The 17,137-nt window shown below is 36.3% G+C and overlaps 1 protein-coding gene across 3 annotated transcripts in view; it reads left to right on the top strand.

The window, feature by feature from the left end:
* The window catches only part of MED23 (mediator complex subunit 23), a 41,870-nt gene extending 25,212 nt beyond the window's left edge, over positions 1-16,658 (top strand). Inside the window, exons 18-30 of one of the 3 annotated variants that reach the window (XM_052646067.1) lie at positions 500-663; positions 2,660-2,772; positions 3,819-4,024; positions 4,113-4,293; positions 5,580-5,750; positions 6,197-6,413; positions 8,101-8,337; positions 9,277-9,442; positions 10,000-10,072; positions 12,605-12,819; positions 13,481-13,601; positions 14,334-14,465; positions 16,025-16,658. In XM_052646067.1, coding sequence (XP_052502027.1) covers positions 500-663; positions 2,660-2,772; positions 3,819-4,024; positions 4,113-4,293; positions 5,580-5,750; positions 6,197-6,413; positions 8,101-8,337; positions 9,277-9,442; positions 10,000-10,072; positions 12,605-12,819; positions 13,481-13,601; positions 14,334-14,465; positions 16,025-16,192 — 2,164 coding nt within the window. In that variant the 3' untranslated portion in view covers positions 16,193-16,658. Of the gene's footprint in view, positions 1-499; positions 664-2,647; positions 2,773-3,818; positions 4,025-4,112; positions 4,294-5,579; positions 5,751-6,196; positions 6,414-8,100; positions 8,338-9,276; positions 9,443-9,999; positions 10,073-12,604; positions 12,820-13,480; positions 13,602-14,333; positions 14,466-16,024 lie in introns of all 3 variants that reach the window. The other 2 variants (XM_052646066.1, XM_052646068.1) reach the window with 2 other exon arrangements.
* The last annotated feature ends 479 nt before the right edge of the window (positions 16,659-17,137 follow it).

Here is a 17,137-nt window from a genome sequence, read left to right as displayed (position 1 = left end):
AAAAGTAGAGTTCAACTTCTTAAATAGAAACCTACTAAGATAGTTGAATCATTGCTTGGGGAATTTGGACTGAGAAATTCCACGACCTTTGACATTGTGTTTTAACTTAGTGCTTATTTAGATTATGGTTAAAGTATCATGTTAATTTGATTTTGCTCTAATTGAAAATATATTCCAAATTTTTTAAGATGTCATTTTTGAAACGCTGTGTATCCCGGTAACATTTTTTTTTTAGTCCTTAAAGCTACACGCTGTCTTTTTCAAATGGGTAAAAATGTCGGATGATTTTTACTATTAAATTTGACACCTCAGATTTTTAAAAACAAGTTAAGCAAAGCTTGTTTTCACACAAAAGAGTTTGTTTTTACTCGAAGAAGAGAAATTTATAGTTTGCATGTTTCCCCATTGTGATTAACCTAGAATCGCATTTAATTCTAGAGTTCTGAGTTTATATGCAGCTTAACTTCTTCATGATTGTGTTTGTTCTCCCACTTTGCAGTGTTGAGAGCACTGCACTCAGGCTTATAACAGCACTGGGTAGCTCAGAAGTACAGCCGCAGTTTACACGCTTCCTCAGTGATCCCAAGACAGTGCTCTCAGCGGAATCCGAAGAACTGAACCGTGCCTTGATACTGACCTTAGCTAGAGCAACTCACGTAACAGGTACAGTGACCATGCAGCCACCAGCCACAGAAAAACCAGTTGTTTGGTTATCGTTACCATTTCAGTCATTAAAGCAAGTTCTTCTGTACTACCATTTTAACTTGGTTGAACATCAGTTTTTAGTCATCTGACATCATTTTAAAGTCATGGTTCCTGAGCTTTTTGGTCTCAGGGACCACATTATACTCAAAAATAATAATAATAATGATTAAAATTCCCAAACATTTTCTGTTTATATGGATTATATCTATGATATTTGCTTTTTTAGGTATTACAGTAGGACTTTTTAAGATCTGACTCATTTTAAAATAACAATAAAAAGCCTATTGCATGTAAACATAAATAGTGTAATTTTTGGTGTAAAGGAATATAGCCGAATTTAATGTCTGGTATAAAGGAACATAGCTGAATTCTCTTACATTCCACCTATTATAGATGTTATTTTAGAAGAAGTAAGTAAAAAAAAGAAAACACTATGGTTTCACATAGATATGAGGTTGGGAAGGGAAAGAGTATTTCAAGTAGCTTTTTCAGCTAATTATGAATCTGCTTTAATGTTACACAAAATTGAATAATTGGTCGTTTCTTAAATTTTCGTTGCAATATAGAATCCAAAGTCCTATCAGGGAACTCTGTGCTCTGTCACATTATAATCCAATGATCTGTTTTGTACATTTACTGGATTTTGTGTTCATGCATATTTTAACTTTATGGGTTGGTTTTTTGGAAAATACTGATTTACTGGATTACGTAGGTAGATTTATAAATGTTGACACATTTCATTATACAGTATCAGAAAACTATATTTTTTAACCTTGCTACAAATTTCATTAGGAAAAAAGTCTTTAAGTTTTAGAAAGCTATTAGGCTTGTGGTAGTGGATACGAGTTTTCCAAAATTCAGATTTTCACTTGAAAGGTCAAATTTTATCATTGGTGAAAGATACAGTTATTTGTTCTTCTTAAAGTTAAAGGCTCCGTTTATTAATTTTCAAGAAAAATATCTGCCTAATGCCCAAATCTGAAAAACTATATGTTCTTTCAAGTAAATTGGGATTCCATGACAAAAGAGCTAATTTGACTCAATATTCAATCACAAGGTATTTTTCCTCAAGATAACCTTCATACTTTGATATGTAGCTGGAACACCTTATGCATACTTCCATTTTATCACACAAGATGTTACAAACAGATGTACTTAAGGGCTGAGACATAATCTTTTTTACAATTTTATCAGAGGTAGTCTTAAGTGAAACTGGCAGTTTTTTTCCTGCTAAGAGTGTGTTGTGGTGAAGATTACAATGGCTATGAGTATAATTTGGTACCACTGTTTGATTTGTTCCAGCGGCCAGCAGTGTTACCCAGCCACTGCTTTTGCACCATCAGTGCACATTTCAACATGGGAAAAAGGCCAATGGTATCTTAGTATTATTATTATTATTATTTTAATAGTGTTGACCTCATCAAATTCTTGAAAGATATTGGGGACCCACAAAGTCTGCAGACCACACTTTGAGAATGGCTCTTTTAGAGAAATAGTTACTGAATTTAGCAACCTCAAATACAGTTGTGTATACTGTCTTATTTTACATAAATAAACCTCTTCGATTTAGAGGATTATAGACTATAGGTGTTTCAATCACCAGAAAAGATATCTGCTATACTTTAACAGTTCTATTTCCTTGGCTCAGTAAAGTGATAATACCTCACTGTCAGGAGTGAATTAAATGAGCAGCTGTGGTGGGCCTGTATCACTGTTACATCATTGATGTTCTGTAATCTTAAAAAAAAAAAGGTACCAAATGTCTTTCATATTTTTTTCACTAGTTATCTTCATTATTTACTGATGTGATTACTAGTTAAGTGGTGAATGCTCTGCAGTGAAATTCTCTGACTGTACAAATTTGTGACTTTTTCTGTGATATCATCTATGAATTATGGACATGATCTTTTATATCTGGGTTACATTTATTTGTTTGTGTTAGATTTTTTTACAGGCTCTGATTCAATTCAGGGAACTTGGTGTAAAGACATACTTCAGACCATCATGAGTTTTACTCCTCATAATTGGGCTTCACATACTCTTAGTTGTTTTCCAGGCCCACTACAGGTAATTTTGTTTTGAATTATATATTGAATGTACAGTATATGAAATCAGTCTTCCCATTTATTGTGTTATTCTGGAGAGTTTTGATGACATTCAAAGAAAATTAGCTTTTATTTCTTTTTTTGTAAATCTTTGCTATTACTCCCAAAATCTCTTGAGTTGTTCCTTGTCCTATTAAAGGACCGGATGTGTCTCTGAAACAGTAATTGTTATGGCTTCATCTTATTAGTTAACAGTTTTAGAATCTTGTGAGATGTAACACATGACCTAAACAATTCTTTCTTTCTTACTGAACAGTAATGGGGAGAAACACAATGTAGTGGGGCTTCACAGAATGCACACATGTACATTTGACAGGTTTTGTTTTTTTAATCACACAAGAGAGAAAAGCTATAAACTTGGCTATTATAATATGGAGAAAGGAAAACCTCATCTGTCTTCTAATTTTCAGAGAAAATTTTAAGCATAGTAAACATCTGTTTTCTATAACTTCTAATAGGACTGGAACAGTAGGTCTCAAACTTATCAGAATCCCCTGGAGAGGTGGTTTAGCTAGACTCCTAGACTCCAGCTGCAGAGCTTCTGATTCATTAAGTCTGAGATGGGACCCAAGAATTCATATTTCTTACAGGTCTGAGGTCATGCTAATACTGATGGTCTGGGGACCATACTCTGAGAACCACCTGGCTAGTGTAATGGATTTTCCTCACAGAGATATTAAAATATGTAATGGAAGAGTACATGCATTTCTTTTTCTTTTTCTCTTTTTTCAAAGATGGGCAGAAGTATCAACAGATGACTGAAGAAAGTTTGAATTCAGGTTTGCTTGGAATTTCTGTTTAGAAAATCTAGGAAAGGAATCTTACAGATAATCCAATCAAAGCCTTTGTATTTTCCCAATATAGAAATTTAGGCCTTGATTACTGAGTTACTTGAGGGCACATGGAATTTATTAGTGTTAGAGTCAAGCCTGAAACTGGTTTCTTGATTCTGAAGCTAGTACCCTTTTCACTATAGCCATTAAAATAAACTTCTGATCTTCCTTGTAGGCATTCTTTAAACAAAATAATGTACCTCAGGAGAGTCGTTTTAATCTGAAAAAAAATGTGGAGGAGGAGTATAGGAAGTGGAAGTCAATGACCAACGAAAATGACATCATCACCCACTTTTCTGCACAACGTTCTCCTCCTCTCTTCCTTTGTCTGCTCTGGAAAATGCTCCTGGAAACAGATCATATTAATCAGATCGGCTTTAGGTAAGTCGAAAACCTAGATGTGCATTCCATTTGTCAGTCCATTATACTATACAGCAGTGTAATTTATTTTTTACTCTCTGCTTTCCAGAGTACTGGAGAGAATTGGAGCCAGGGCCTTAGTAGTCCATGTGAGAACATTTGCAGATTTCCTGGTATACGAGTTCTCTACGTCAGCTGGAGGTCAGCAACTCAACAAATGCATTGAAATTCTTAATGATATGGTATGGAAGTACAACATTGTTACACTGGACCGATTAATTCTCTGCCTGGTAAGAATACACTTACTTAAGAACAGATTTCTAAGCAGTCTCATTCTCTTTGGATCAGTGTTAATGACTAATGGATCTTGTGCTGATCTGCTCTATGTTGTTCCTAGTAAAGTAAAAGTTGCTCAGTCGTGTCTGACACTTTGTGACCCCATGGACTATACAGTCCGTGGAATTCTCGAGGCCAGAATACTGGAATGGGTAGCCTTTCCCTTCCCCAGGGGATCTTCTTAACTTAGGGATCGAACCCAAGTCTCCTGCATTGCAGGCAGATTGTTTACTGTCTGAGCCACCAGGGAAGCCCAAGAATACTAGAGTAGGTAGCCTATTCCTTCTCCAGGGGATCTTCCTGACCCAGAAATAAAACTGGGCTCTCCTTCATTGCAGGTGGATTCTTTACCAGCTGAGCTACCAGGGAAGCCCCATATTGTTTTTAAAGATTTAATGAATTTATACTGTATATCATGCATTGTTATCAATTCCCTAAGGAATTAAAGATTCCCCAGTTTCTTTATTCATCCATTCAGTAAGCATGTATTGAATATCTACTATGTTGTATGTACAGAAGGTATAGAAGTAAGAAAGACAGATGTGGTCCTGGCTTTGCAGTGCTCTGAAATGATTCTCAAAAACTCCTAGAAGAGGCAGGAAGTAGTAAAAAAAGAAAAGTCATTGAATTTTTTTTCAGAGTGCTGATAATCATTTATGTATACTTTGGTAGCCATAATATATGAGAAACTGAATGCTTCTTACAGTCACCCAGTATTTTCCAAGTGGTTTTTTTTCTCCTGACTTTGATGTCTATTTCAGGCCAAATTTTAAGAAAAATCACTGAATCAGGCTGGAAACTGCTACATGTTTTAATACTATAGTAGTAATATTTGAAGGGTTTAAGTGCTTAACATTCACCTCTCAGCTCTAGAGCATAGATATAAAGATGGTTAGAGTCTAGTAAGGGAAATAAGTCTATGAATCAGTAAATAAAAGAGTAAGTTAGAGGTGTAGGGAAAGTATTACCAGGCAGCACTGAAAGATCACGTCTACTTAGGTGATGGGTCTTGAAGAGAGGGCTGAATTTCAAAACATAAAGATGGATATTCCAGGTGAGAGCCAAAACTAGGCAAAAAGGGGTCAGGCATGTTTGGGGAATGCTGAACAATTATTTTGGGGTGGATTATACAATAAAGTTCTAATTGTGAGATTTTACTATTTTCAAATTTAGGCTCTTTGGAGCCTTGCTTTTGCATAGGTTGGTCATTTTCATTTAATTGTTCTGTTTTTCTCCAAAGGCCATGCGTAGCCACGAAGGGAATGAAGCCCAGGTTTGTTATTTCATAATTCAGTTGCTGTTACTCAAGCCAAATGATTTTAGAAATCGAGTAAGTGACTTTGTGAAGGAAAATTCCCCAGAACACTGGCTACAGAATGACTGGCACACCAAGCACATGAATTATCACAAGGTACTAATTAAAATTGGTGCTTCCCTTCATCCTTTTTAAGGCCAGACTTTAGGTCTTTGGCTGATTGACTCGGCTGCTTTCTCTGCAGGTCTGTCCTTTTCTCTCCGGTCTGTGTAGAAGTGATTTAGCTGCCTGAACTTTCTCAAGGTTCTAGAGTCTCTCTAATGTTAAGAACAAATTGAAACTACAGTTTTAGTGGATGTGGGTACTTACAATAGAAAATGAAGAGTTAAACCCAGTCCTTTCATATGTAAATCTCTTTTGGTATATCTTTAGGAGAATAGAAATTTTTGTTAAGGACTCCAGATTTCATTGCATTGTCGGAGCAAACACAGTTTTATATTATTTGAAAAATGGCAGGTTTATTTAGTTTTTGTTTGTTTGGTTTTTTTTTAAGAAAATTAAAAAAGATGCCCTAAACATTTACCATTTCCTCACTTCCACAGAAATACCCGGAGAAGCTCTATTTTGAGGGCCTGGCGGAGCAGGTTGATCCTCCTGTGCCGATGCAGTCTCCATATCTGCCCATCTATTTTGGAAATGTGTGTCTCCGATTCCTCCCAGTTTTTGATATAGTAATCCACAGGTTTTTAGAGTTGCTCCCGGTATCCAAATCATTGGAGACTCTACTAGATCACCTGGGAGGCTTATATAAATTTCATGGTGAGCTTTTTCAAATTTTAATTCCATCTAAGCTCTCTATAGACAGAAGTAGACTGAACGTGATCATATGGATAATAATAGTTATAAAGGTTTTATTTTAATAATTTTTAATAAAAGCATTTTTAAGAAAAGTGCTATGTGATGATACCCTGATGTATAAAATAGACAAGATAAAAATATCAATAGGTAAATTATAGCAAAAATAAGTAATATGCCTTATTTTATGTATCATGTGATTAATTATCAAATCAGTACAGAAAGAGAGAAGTATTAGTTCAGAACAGATGGATATTTCTATGAACTAAATGGGTCTTGGCAAGCTTCTTGGATGGGTAGGGTTTGAACTATAATGTATGTGATTTTTATAAACAAAAAGGAGAAGAGAGCAAAATAGGCAGGAGAAATCTTTTGGAAAAATCATGGAGGAATTAAAAACAAGGCATTTTTTTTAAAACAATTGCCTCATTGGGCTAAATTGTACCTGGCAGTTCATCACTGTAAATGCCAGGCTGAGAAGTTCTGGTGTTATAATCTACAGATAATGGAGAATTAACTAGAAGTTCCTGAGTAAAGTCATAGTATGGAAAGCAGTATTTTAGAAAGGTGAGTGCAGTTCTAGTAGCAGCATGTCTTGGAAGGAGGAAGCTGTTTCAAAGACTTGTGTCAGTTAGCATCTAAACAAGTATGGTGACACCAAAAATGAGAAGGAAGGGAGAGAGAGTCAAGAGTAGGAATTGAGCTTGGTTGACCAGTTATGGGGAGAATATCGAAAGAAAGAAATCAAGGACAACTCTAAAGTTTTGAGCCTGGTAACCGAGAACAATGAAGTCAGCGACAGAACCTGGAAGTCCTGGAGCAGCCACGGTAGGGGGATAGAGAGTATTTATCTGGCGGGGTGATGGGGGTTGGTGGGGAGGCAGTTCTTCTTAGTGCTTGATCTAAGATATCTCCTTTATCTAAGATATCTCCCTTCATAGCAGAAATCTGAATTGCATTTTAGGACTGCAGAGTAGATACGAAGTTCAAGGGAGCTTTCCTTTAAAAACACTCTTCTTTTTGGATTGGGTAATATATGTACCTGATGCAGTGAAAGTGGTCAGTCCCACCCCTGTCCTCTAGCTTATTCTTGTATCCCCTTCCTTTCTTTCCCTGTAGGCAGTCACTGTTACCAGTTTCTTGTGTATCCTACCTTAAATATTCTGGGGTTGGTAGTTTTTTTGGTTTTTTTGGTTTTTTTCACAAATATACGCATTATTTTTTATTAACCTTTATAAGGTTTTACAGTTGATTATTTTGTATCAGATCGTACAAAGCTGCTTCATACATGCCATGATTAACTTAACCAGTCCCCTGTTTTCATTATGTAGGCTATTCTAATCTTTTGCTAGTATAAACAGGCTGCAGCTACATTGCTTACACATACATCATTTTTGCAGGAAAATTTCCAGGAGTGGAATTGCTACATCTAAATGTGATGCATAAGCTTCAGTAGAAGCTGAACCTGTATGTTGTTAGAAGCCTTCTGCCTTGTCCTAAAATAAAAATAGCCATTGTATGGAATTGCCTAACATGTGTGATAGTTTTATAATCTTCTGAGATATTTTTTGGCAATCTTGAGAATAGATCAGTTTTTCACAGTTGTCAGTAACCAGGAAAACATTGTAGTGATCTGTTTTCTTCTTGGCAGATCGTCCAGTGACTTATTTGTACAATACTCTGCATTATTATGAAATGCACCTGAGAAATCGTGAAAGTCTCAAACGAAAACTTGTCCATGCAATCATTGGGTCGCTCAAGGATAACCGACCACAGGGCTGGTGTCTAAGTGACACTTACCTGAAAAATGCTATGAATGCACGAGAAGACAATCCTTGGGTCCCAGACGACTCTTACTACTGCAAATTGATTGGCAGACTAGTAGATAATATCCTTTTTATTGTGATTTTCCAGACTCTTCAGAAATAACTGTATGTTGATTTGTGTGAACATATATTGTCATTTTAAATATTCCAGAGTTTTTATATATTCTAAGACTTCAGTTTTTTAGAACATTTTATTTTTTAATTTTTATTTCTGTAACGGTTTTAAAGTCTTAAATCAGCAGCATAATGCCAGATAGGCAGAAATTAAAAAAAAAAACAAAACCTTAGAGAAGAGATTTGTTTCAAAGAAAAACATTCCTAAATAAATATACTGTGTATTATAGTACATGCATTTGTTCTATGGAGAACATAGAACTCTGTTGCTTTAAATAAATTCCTGAATAATTTTTAGAACATTAGTAGATAATAGTAAAACATTTTTTTTTGTAGTGAAAAAGATTCTATATTGGTGTTTTCTTTCTTTACTTCTGTTTTAAATTATTAACCCACTATACTTAATATATCTATACACTATGCCACTCTATTTTCTAAATAGAGCAGTTTTACATATCTAGGCCTGATTTAATTTTCCTACACGGGAATTCCTTCCTGAAGTAAAAGAGCTACTCATGAGAAAGTGATGTTCTTATTAACTTTCCTACAACTAAAAGAAAACAGGTTGATAAAGCCTTCGGATACCTTGGTTGCATCTACAGCTGTCATGTCACAGTAATAAGAACCCACTTATAGAAGACCAGTCATTGATACCTGTGGCTGATCACATGGTTGCTATCAACACATGTCAGATTTATTTGTATTCAGTTTGTATTATTTGCCTCTTAAGCTCTCCAATAAATCACTGATTGAGGGCTCATAATCAGATATATTGATAATCAAATGAAATATTTACATATTGAAACTTTGAAAACTATAAAGCACTATACAAACAGGAGCCTTTAATCTCAGAATTATCAACCAGTTATTGCTTTAATCATCTGCACCGATGGCTGGCAAATCTCCTGGTCCATTCCCAAACTGTGACTGGAGGTTCAATGAGTTTCCCAACCCCGCTGCCCACGCACTGCATGTTACTTGTGTGGAACTCATGGCCTTGGCTGTTTCTGGCCAGGATGTTGGAAATGCTCTTCTAAATGTTGTCCTGAAGAGGTGTGTATCCTGTTTCATGCCATAAGATTCAGTGTTTAAGAGAATGATATTTTATTTGGAGCTATGAGACACACCCGTTGTCCCAAGGCCAGGGCACATTGAATAGTGACTATCTTTAGGTTCCAGATCTTGTCTTAGTGATAAAGGTGAAATGGAATGAGCCCTGAACAGCCAGAAAACCTGGATTTGTTCTACTCTACTCTTTGTTAGCTGTTTGACATTTAACTTGGGAATAATGTTAGCTTCTCCCTAAAGACAGTCTTTCAAGATTTTCTTCATAAAGGCCAGTATAAAGTAGGGGATAATGATTGGAGAATAAATGTAAAGTAGTGAAATAGTCTTTCAGCTCAGCAACCATTGTTAAAGAAGAAAATTGAAAAAATTGAGGAGCCTTACTTAGCTTTTATTTGTATTTTTACTCACTAAAAACCCATTGTAGTTTTACTGAAACAGATCAGTTGTCAGCCCCCAAATTATATATATTCTCAAAGTAAGATACAGTGGCAACTAAAATGTTTTTATAATTTCACCTTTGTGTTCTTTTTCCCAACTAATAGTCAGCCTTTAGTGCCAAGAGAGAACATTACAGCATGGATGAATGCCATTGGATTGATCATCACTGCCCTACCAGTAAGTTAATCATTGTGATTTAAACAAGGTCATCATGCAACTAATGAAATGTTTCATTTTTTTTTCACTTTATTATTACTTCTGAAATCTACAGTGCCTCTTTTGCATCAGATCTAAATAAACCTACCTGACTATGGGTCCCTGCATCCCTTGGTCCCACTCCTATCCAACCTTAGTTTTCCAATTAAAATCTGATCTATTTTTGACCCCTTAACATATTATGTATCTAGATCCTTTCAGTTCAGTTCAGTTCAGTCGCTCAGTCATGTCCAACTCTTTGCGACCCCATGGACTGCAGCATGCCAGGCCTCCCTATCCATCACCGACTTCTGGAGTTTACTCAAATCTCATCCTCTGGCATCCCCTTCTCCTCCTGCCTTCAATCTTTCCCAGCATCAGGGTCTTTTCAAATGAGTCAGCTCTTCGCATCAGGTGGCCAAAGTATTGGAGTTTCAGCTTCAGCATCAGTCCTTCCAATGAATATTCAGGACTAATTTCCTTTAGGATGAACTGGATGGATCTCCTTGCAGTCCAAGGGACTCTCAAGAGTCCCTCGCACCATAGTGCAAAAGCATCAATTCTTTAGTGCTCAGCTTTCTTCACACACCAACTCTCACATCCATACATGACTAATGGAAAAACCATAGCCTTGACTAGATGGACCTTTGTTGGCAAAGTAATGTCTCTGTTTTTTAATATGCTGTCTAGGTTGGTCATAACTTTTCTTCCAAGGAGTAAGCATCTTTTAATTTCATGGCTGCAGTAACCATCTGCAGTGATTTTGGAGTCCCAAAAAATAAAGTCAGCCACTGTTTCCACTGTTTCTCCATCTGTTTGCCATGAAGTGATGGGACCAGATGACATGATCTTTGTGTTCTGAATGTTGAGCTTTAAGCCAGCTTTTTCGCTCTCCTCTTTCACTTTCATCAAGAAGCTCTTAGTTCTTCTTTACTTTCTGCCATAAGGGTGGTGTCATCTGCGTATCTGAGGTTGTTGATATTTCTCCTGGCAATCTTGATTCCACCTTATGCTTCATCCAGCCCAGTGTTTCTCATGATGTACTCTGCATATAAGCTGAATAAGCACGCTAACAATATACAGCCTTGATGTACTCCTTTTCCTATTTGGAACCAGTCTGTTGTTCCAGGTCTTCTACTAACTGTTGCTTCCTGACCTGCATACAGATTTCTCAAGAGGCAGGTCAGGTGGTCTGGTATTCCCATCTTTTTCAGAATTTTCCACAGTTTATTGTGATCCACATAGTCAAAGGCTTTGGCACAGTCAATAAAGCAGAAATTGATGTTTTTCTCGAACTCTCTTGATTTTCGATGATCCAGCAGATGTTGGCAATTTGATCTCTGGTTCTTCTGCCTTTTCTAAAACCAGCTTGAACATCAGGAAGTTCACGGTTCACATATTGTTGAAGCCTGGCTTGGAGAATTTTGAGCATTACTTTTCTAGCATGTGAGATGAGTGCAATTGTGCAGTAGTTTGAGCAGTCTTTGGCATTGCCTTTCTTTGGGATTGGAATGAAAACTGACCTTTTCCAGTCCTGTGGCCACTGCTGAGTTTTCCAAATTTGCTAGCATATTGAGTGAAGCACTTTAACAGCATCATCTTTTAGGATTCAAAATAGCTCAACTGGAATTCCATCACCTCCACTACCTTTGTTCGTAATGATGCTTCGTAAGGCCCACTTGACTTCCCATTACAGGATGTGTGGCTCTAGGTGAGTGATCACCCCATCGAGATTATCTGGGTTGTAAAGATCTTTTTGGTACAGTTCTTCCGTGTATTCTTGCCACCTCTTCTTAATATCTCCTGCTTCTGTTAGGTCCGTACCATTTCTGTCCTTTATTGAGCTCATCTTTGCATGAAATGTTCCGTTGGTATCTCTAATTTATCCTTTCCTCCTGCAAATGATGCTTGTTGAGACATTTTTCTGGTACTTCTGCCATATAAGAGAATATACCAGGATGCTTTTCCTTCTGTTACCTTCCCTAAAGCCTACTCATTCTTTGCTAACTTAGGGCTTGCTTTTTCAGTGAAGCCTTCTATACCTTCTCCACTCATGCAGCGTCTCCCTCTGTGACCTCCACACATGTCTAGTCAGCACCACACAGATGTCTGACATCTTTGCGTGTCAGTAATATTGTCTAAAGCTGTGCTTTCCAAACTTGTTTGATTATGCATCTTTATGAATCACTTTTTCCTTACACTCCTCCAAAATATTTACATATTTGTGAATTATAATTGTGTACCAGCATTACCTGTATAGTAAGTATAGATAAAGTCAATTTACCATGTAGTAAATATCAGCTATTAAGTTAACTGGACAGACTCACAGATGCTTATCCCCAGGTTGTTATTGACTTAATTTGACTCATTGTGAAGCCACACAAGCTGGATAAATAGAAAACATTAAAGAATGAGAAAGTGCTATTATTTTAGGCTTTTGGAGGAGAATACTGGATATGGAGTGGATTACTAGAGAAATGGTGTTTTTCTTCAGGCTTTTTCTTGGTTTTAAAGGAGCCGTATTGGATTGTCCTTCACGATCGAATAGTGAGTGTTATCAGCAGTCCCAGCTTGACGTCTGAGACAGAGTGGGTCGGCTATCCTTTCCGGCTCTTCGATTTCACCGCTTGTCATCAGTCCTACTCTGAGATGAGCTGTAGCTACACGTTAGCTCTGGCGCATGCAGTGTGGCACCACTCCAGCATCGGGCAGCTTTCTCTCATTCCCAAGTAGGTATTATGATTGCCTAAAAACATTTGACTTATTTTGTTTTTGCTTTTTAATCTCTTGTACACCTGGGTTATATACCTGATTCAATGGAACAGCTTACACAGTAAAAGTCTTAAGTAGTTTCTGGGTATCAGAAAGCCTCCTTTATGTCAGAATTAATTGAAGAAAATTAATTTATATGTATAAGTAATAATCTGGTATTCAGTTTTCCTTTACCATTTCAATGGGCTTAATCAAATGCATGATTTTTCCAGAATATATCACAGAATTTGCCTTTTGCACTACATACCTGATACTAGCCTATCTTCTGATTATTATTTTTGACTGTATAATTGTATCAGTTAGATTTAAATTTCTTGAGAATGGCCTTTATATTAGTTGATTATTCTCTTTTTATTTCAAATAATTCACATTCCATCATTCAGTAATTGTACTATTAGGAATAACTCCTAAATCTGAAGTAAATTGTTTCAATAATAAAATGAAAATAAGAGCTAGTGGGAGATGTGAGATTAATTAGAAATGTTACCAGAATTAAAATAAACTTTAAAAAAAATTACAGATTTTGCAAATACTTGGATAGGCTATATTAACAAAATTCAAACAATTTCACTGATTTAAAATCACAAGAAATTTTTTATTTTGATCTTCAAATTTTAGATTTCTCACTGAAGTACTTCTTCCTATAGTGAAGACTGAGTTCCAGTTGCTTTATGTGTACCACCTTGTGGGACCATTTTTACAAAGATTTCAGCAAGAGAGAACTCGATGTATGATAGAGGTAAAATTTAATCTGGGTTTTTGATGGTAAGATTAAGTTCTAAAAAGTATATTAAGGTTTCTTTCCTAGTGTTTTTCAAGCTGTATATCATTACTATTAGTAGGAAAATCAGTTTAGCAGGATCTAAGAGCAATGCTTAAGGCCTTAGCGTCTGCATAACTTAGTATGCCTATGAGTTTGGTGTGGGATGTGCTGAACTAGAGATGCAGGGGAGAATATTCATCATCACGGCTGAGAAGAAAGCTAAAGATGGAGAAGTGCATTTGAGCATGTGCACTATAGTACAGAGGAATTCGTGAAAGTCATGGGAATGACTAAAGTTGATCCCCTATAACAGAAGTGTAGAGAAAAGAGAATGCACCAAAGATAGAACTTTGAAGTGTGAGACACCCAATGGAACTAAGAAGGTACAGTATATAGGCTCCCTGAGACTGCCAAGTATCCCAGAAATTGAGAAATGGTTTCCAGAAAAGGGGTTCTCTATCTCTTAATTTTAAATTTTAAATTAGGGAGAGAAAGTGTATTTAATCCCTATTTGGGGTCAGTTGGTAGCACTCTGAATTCCATTATAAAATGCAAGCAGTTTCGTATCACTCATGTACATAGAGGTTTGTGTGATAGTGACAGTTCCTCAGCAAGGATGTTACCCTCTCTGCTGTTCTTGTCATGGAGACCAGCTGCATCATGACTGAACCATTTTTGACCATTTAAATAATTTTATTTGTTAAACAGATTGGTGTAGCATTTTATGACATGTTGCTGAATGTAGACCAGTGTAGCACCCACTTAAACTACATGGATCCCATCTGTGACTTCCTGTATCATATGAAGTATATGTTTACTGGTGACAGTGTAAAAGAACAAGTAAGTTCACTTTAATTATTTTTCAGTGATGTTTAGTTTTGAAAACTTACACATGAGGGGACATACATATACTTATAGTTGATTCACCTTGTATGGCAGAAACCAAGACAACATTGTAAAGCAATCATCTGCCAATTAAAAAAAAAATACCTATTATAATTTCTCACACTTTCCCCCCTTGACATTTGCAACGAAGCATCTGAAAATGACCTGAGGAGTTATTAACAGTAAACTCATCAGCGTGGCTACTGAAAAGATCAGAGAGGCCTTGTGTTGTGAGTGAAGCAGAGCCTGTTTTTCCCCACAGTGATTAGGGTACAGTGTGAGGACATAAGACAAATTGCAGCGTGACTACAAGATTAAAACCAGGAGGGTCGGGAGAATAACTAATGAAGTGTATTTAAAAACTGAGGGTGCTGAACTTGAATTTTTTTAACGTCCTAGGGGATTAATTATATCCTGTTTGAGTGGTAGGGGGTTGCCATTTGGCATAGGTATTAAATTTGTTCTGTGTCACTTTAAAAGGCATGCACACTTGTGAAGTTTAAGTTAAGTTGTGACTCAGCATATAAAGAGCCACTCCCTGGGAGGGCTGTCTCCAAGTGGAAAAAACCTCCTTAAATACCTCTTTAAATCCTGAGTTTCCTGTCTGTGGTAACTAGAATCTCAGCTCTTTTAGAAGAGTGGAGAGAGGGCAAATAGGTGAAGTTAAGTGACCTCCTCTCCATACTTTAATGTTATTTCTCTCTAATGGGAAAGGAATATACATTGATACACGTAAGCATGTAAATCCTGGTCTTCAGGAATCACTCTTTGAAGCTGGTGACATGGAGTTGGGAGGGTGTTGACTCCTTTACACCTCCGCAGGATTGTCAAGTGGAAACCAATACAGAAATGTTTTCTTTAGCTTATTCCTTATTTTTGAGCCTAAGAAACTTTGACACAAGGGAATACAGAAAGGAAGGATTTTTAATGGACTGATGTTTCCTGGTAAGATCCAAGAATATATAAGTAAAGCTAAGAAAGCTGTGGAACTACTTGATCTTTTTATTTCTTTAAAGCATTTTAAGTAAGAGTAAGTCTAATATGATTTAGTTTGAATTCCAGGTGTAAATCAAAAACAAAAAAAGTTAACTGTATAGATAAATGTTTTGAACCTGAGTTATTCAAAGATCTTTGAAATATAATGGTGCTTTGTGTAAAGATGGCATTTTAAAAGGATGAGTCCCTTGGTGGATGTGTAGAACCCCCAGTGTAAACTCTACCAGCTTTTGGCAGGAGGGTGTATGTTTCTGTTAAGTGTATGCATATATAGATAGATACACATACACAAATGTACATATATATAATATGTGTGTGAGGGACAACACATGCTTTTTTTCAGGTAAGAAAGAAATAGTTTTATCTGCTTCTGTTAAAACACAAAATATGAGAGAAACTTCTCATCTACCTGTTCCACCCCCTGATTTATTGTCTCAGGAAATGTGTAAGTCACCTCTTTAAAAGTGGGAAATTGAACTTCTCTGGTGAAAATGTTTTAATGTGCTTTTGTTTTTTAGGTTGAAAAGATTATCTGTAATTTAAAACCGGCTTTAAAACTCCGTCTTCGATTCATCACTCACATTAGCAAGATGGAACCGGCTGCCGTGCCCCCGCAAGCCGTCAGCAGCGGGTCTCCAGCACCTCAGTCTACTCAGGTGCCGGGGTCCCTGCCAGTGACTCAGTGAAGTAGAGTGTGCCGTGTTGGAAGTAGACTCGAGTCTGTTAAATCTGAACCTGACGGCGCTACATTGTGGTGGGGTAGAGGCAGCGGTGTTCAGATTGTTTAATTTTGATTCATATGGTGAATCTGTTGACTTCCAACTCCTGTCTTCCCTTTGCTTTGTCTCTAAGAGATCAAGTAAACTACACGTTGTTCATGTCCACAACAAGGTATTAGAGCTACCTAGGAATACTGACATATCTGATCAAACAACTTTTACCAGGCACTCTCAGTCTTTCCTGTTTGGGCCATTGTTTTTGTTTTTATTTTTCAGTATTAATAACTTACTTAGTCTTCAAATCCAGTTTTAAAGGCACCACACATGTAAAATAGTTATTACAAATTCTTTTATACATAAATCTCTCTTGGTATATCTTTTCAACAAGAGATTTTTTCAAGTGAAGGATTCTAGATTTCATTGCATTATAGGAGCAAACACAATTTCATATTCTTTTTAAAATGGCTTAAACTTTTTATCATAGATTTCCAAGTAAACAGGCTAATATTTCTATTGAGATAGATTGGCAAGTTTTTGCCTTTGCTGTGGACTTGAACTTACTATATGAAATGAGTTGGAAGCCATGTAAGAAAATAACATAACTTAAGAAAATCAACTTTCTTAAGACCTGTTTTTAAAAATAAATCAATTACTTCTCCAGGTTGACACACTTACCTGGCAGATGATGTGATTCTTTGAATTTTTATAGTCTTAAATTTTTTAAGTATTTATATTTTTAAATATCATATACATTTTGGTTCTTTAGAGTTTATTAGATTTTGAGAGACATACTGTTATTTTGGGAGGGTGGCATTAAGATTGTAAAAGACTTGGAAAATAATTAGTAAAATCTGTTGAATGAATAAATTGTCTGATTAATTACTTAGTTTGAATGAGCGTCTGCTGGGTGCC

This window comes from Budorcas taxicolor, chromosome 9 (genome assembly GCF_023091745.1).
Source record: "Budorcas taxicolor isolate Tak-1 chromosome 9, Takin1.1, whole genome shotgun sequence".
Lineage (NCBI taxonomy): Eukaryota > Metazoa > Chordata > Mammalia > Artiodactyla > Bovidae > Budorcas > Budorcas taxicolor.
The sequence above is the reverse complement of the archived record's forward strand: the minus strand, read 5'-3'. Positions and strand labels throughout refer to the sequence as shown.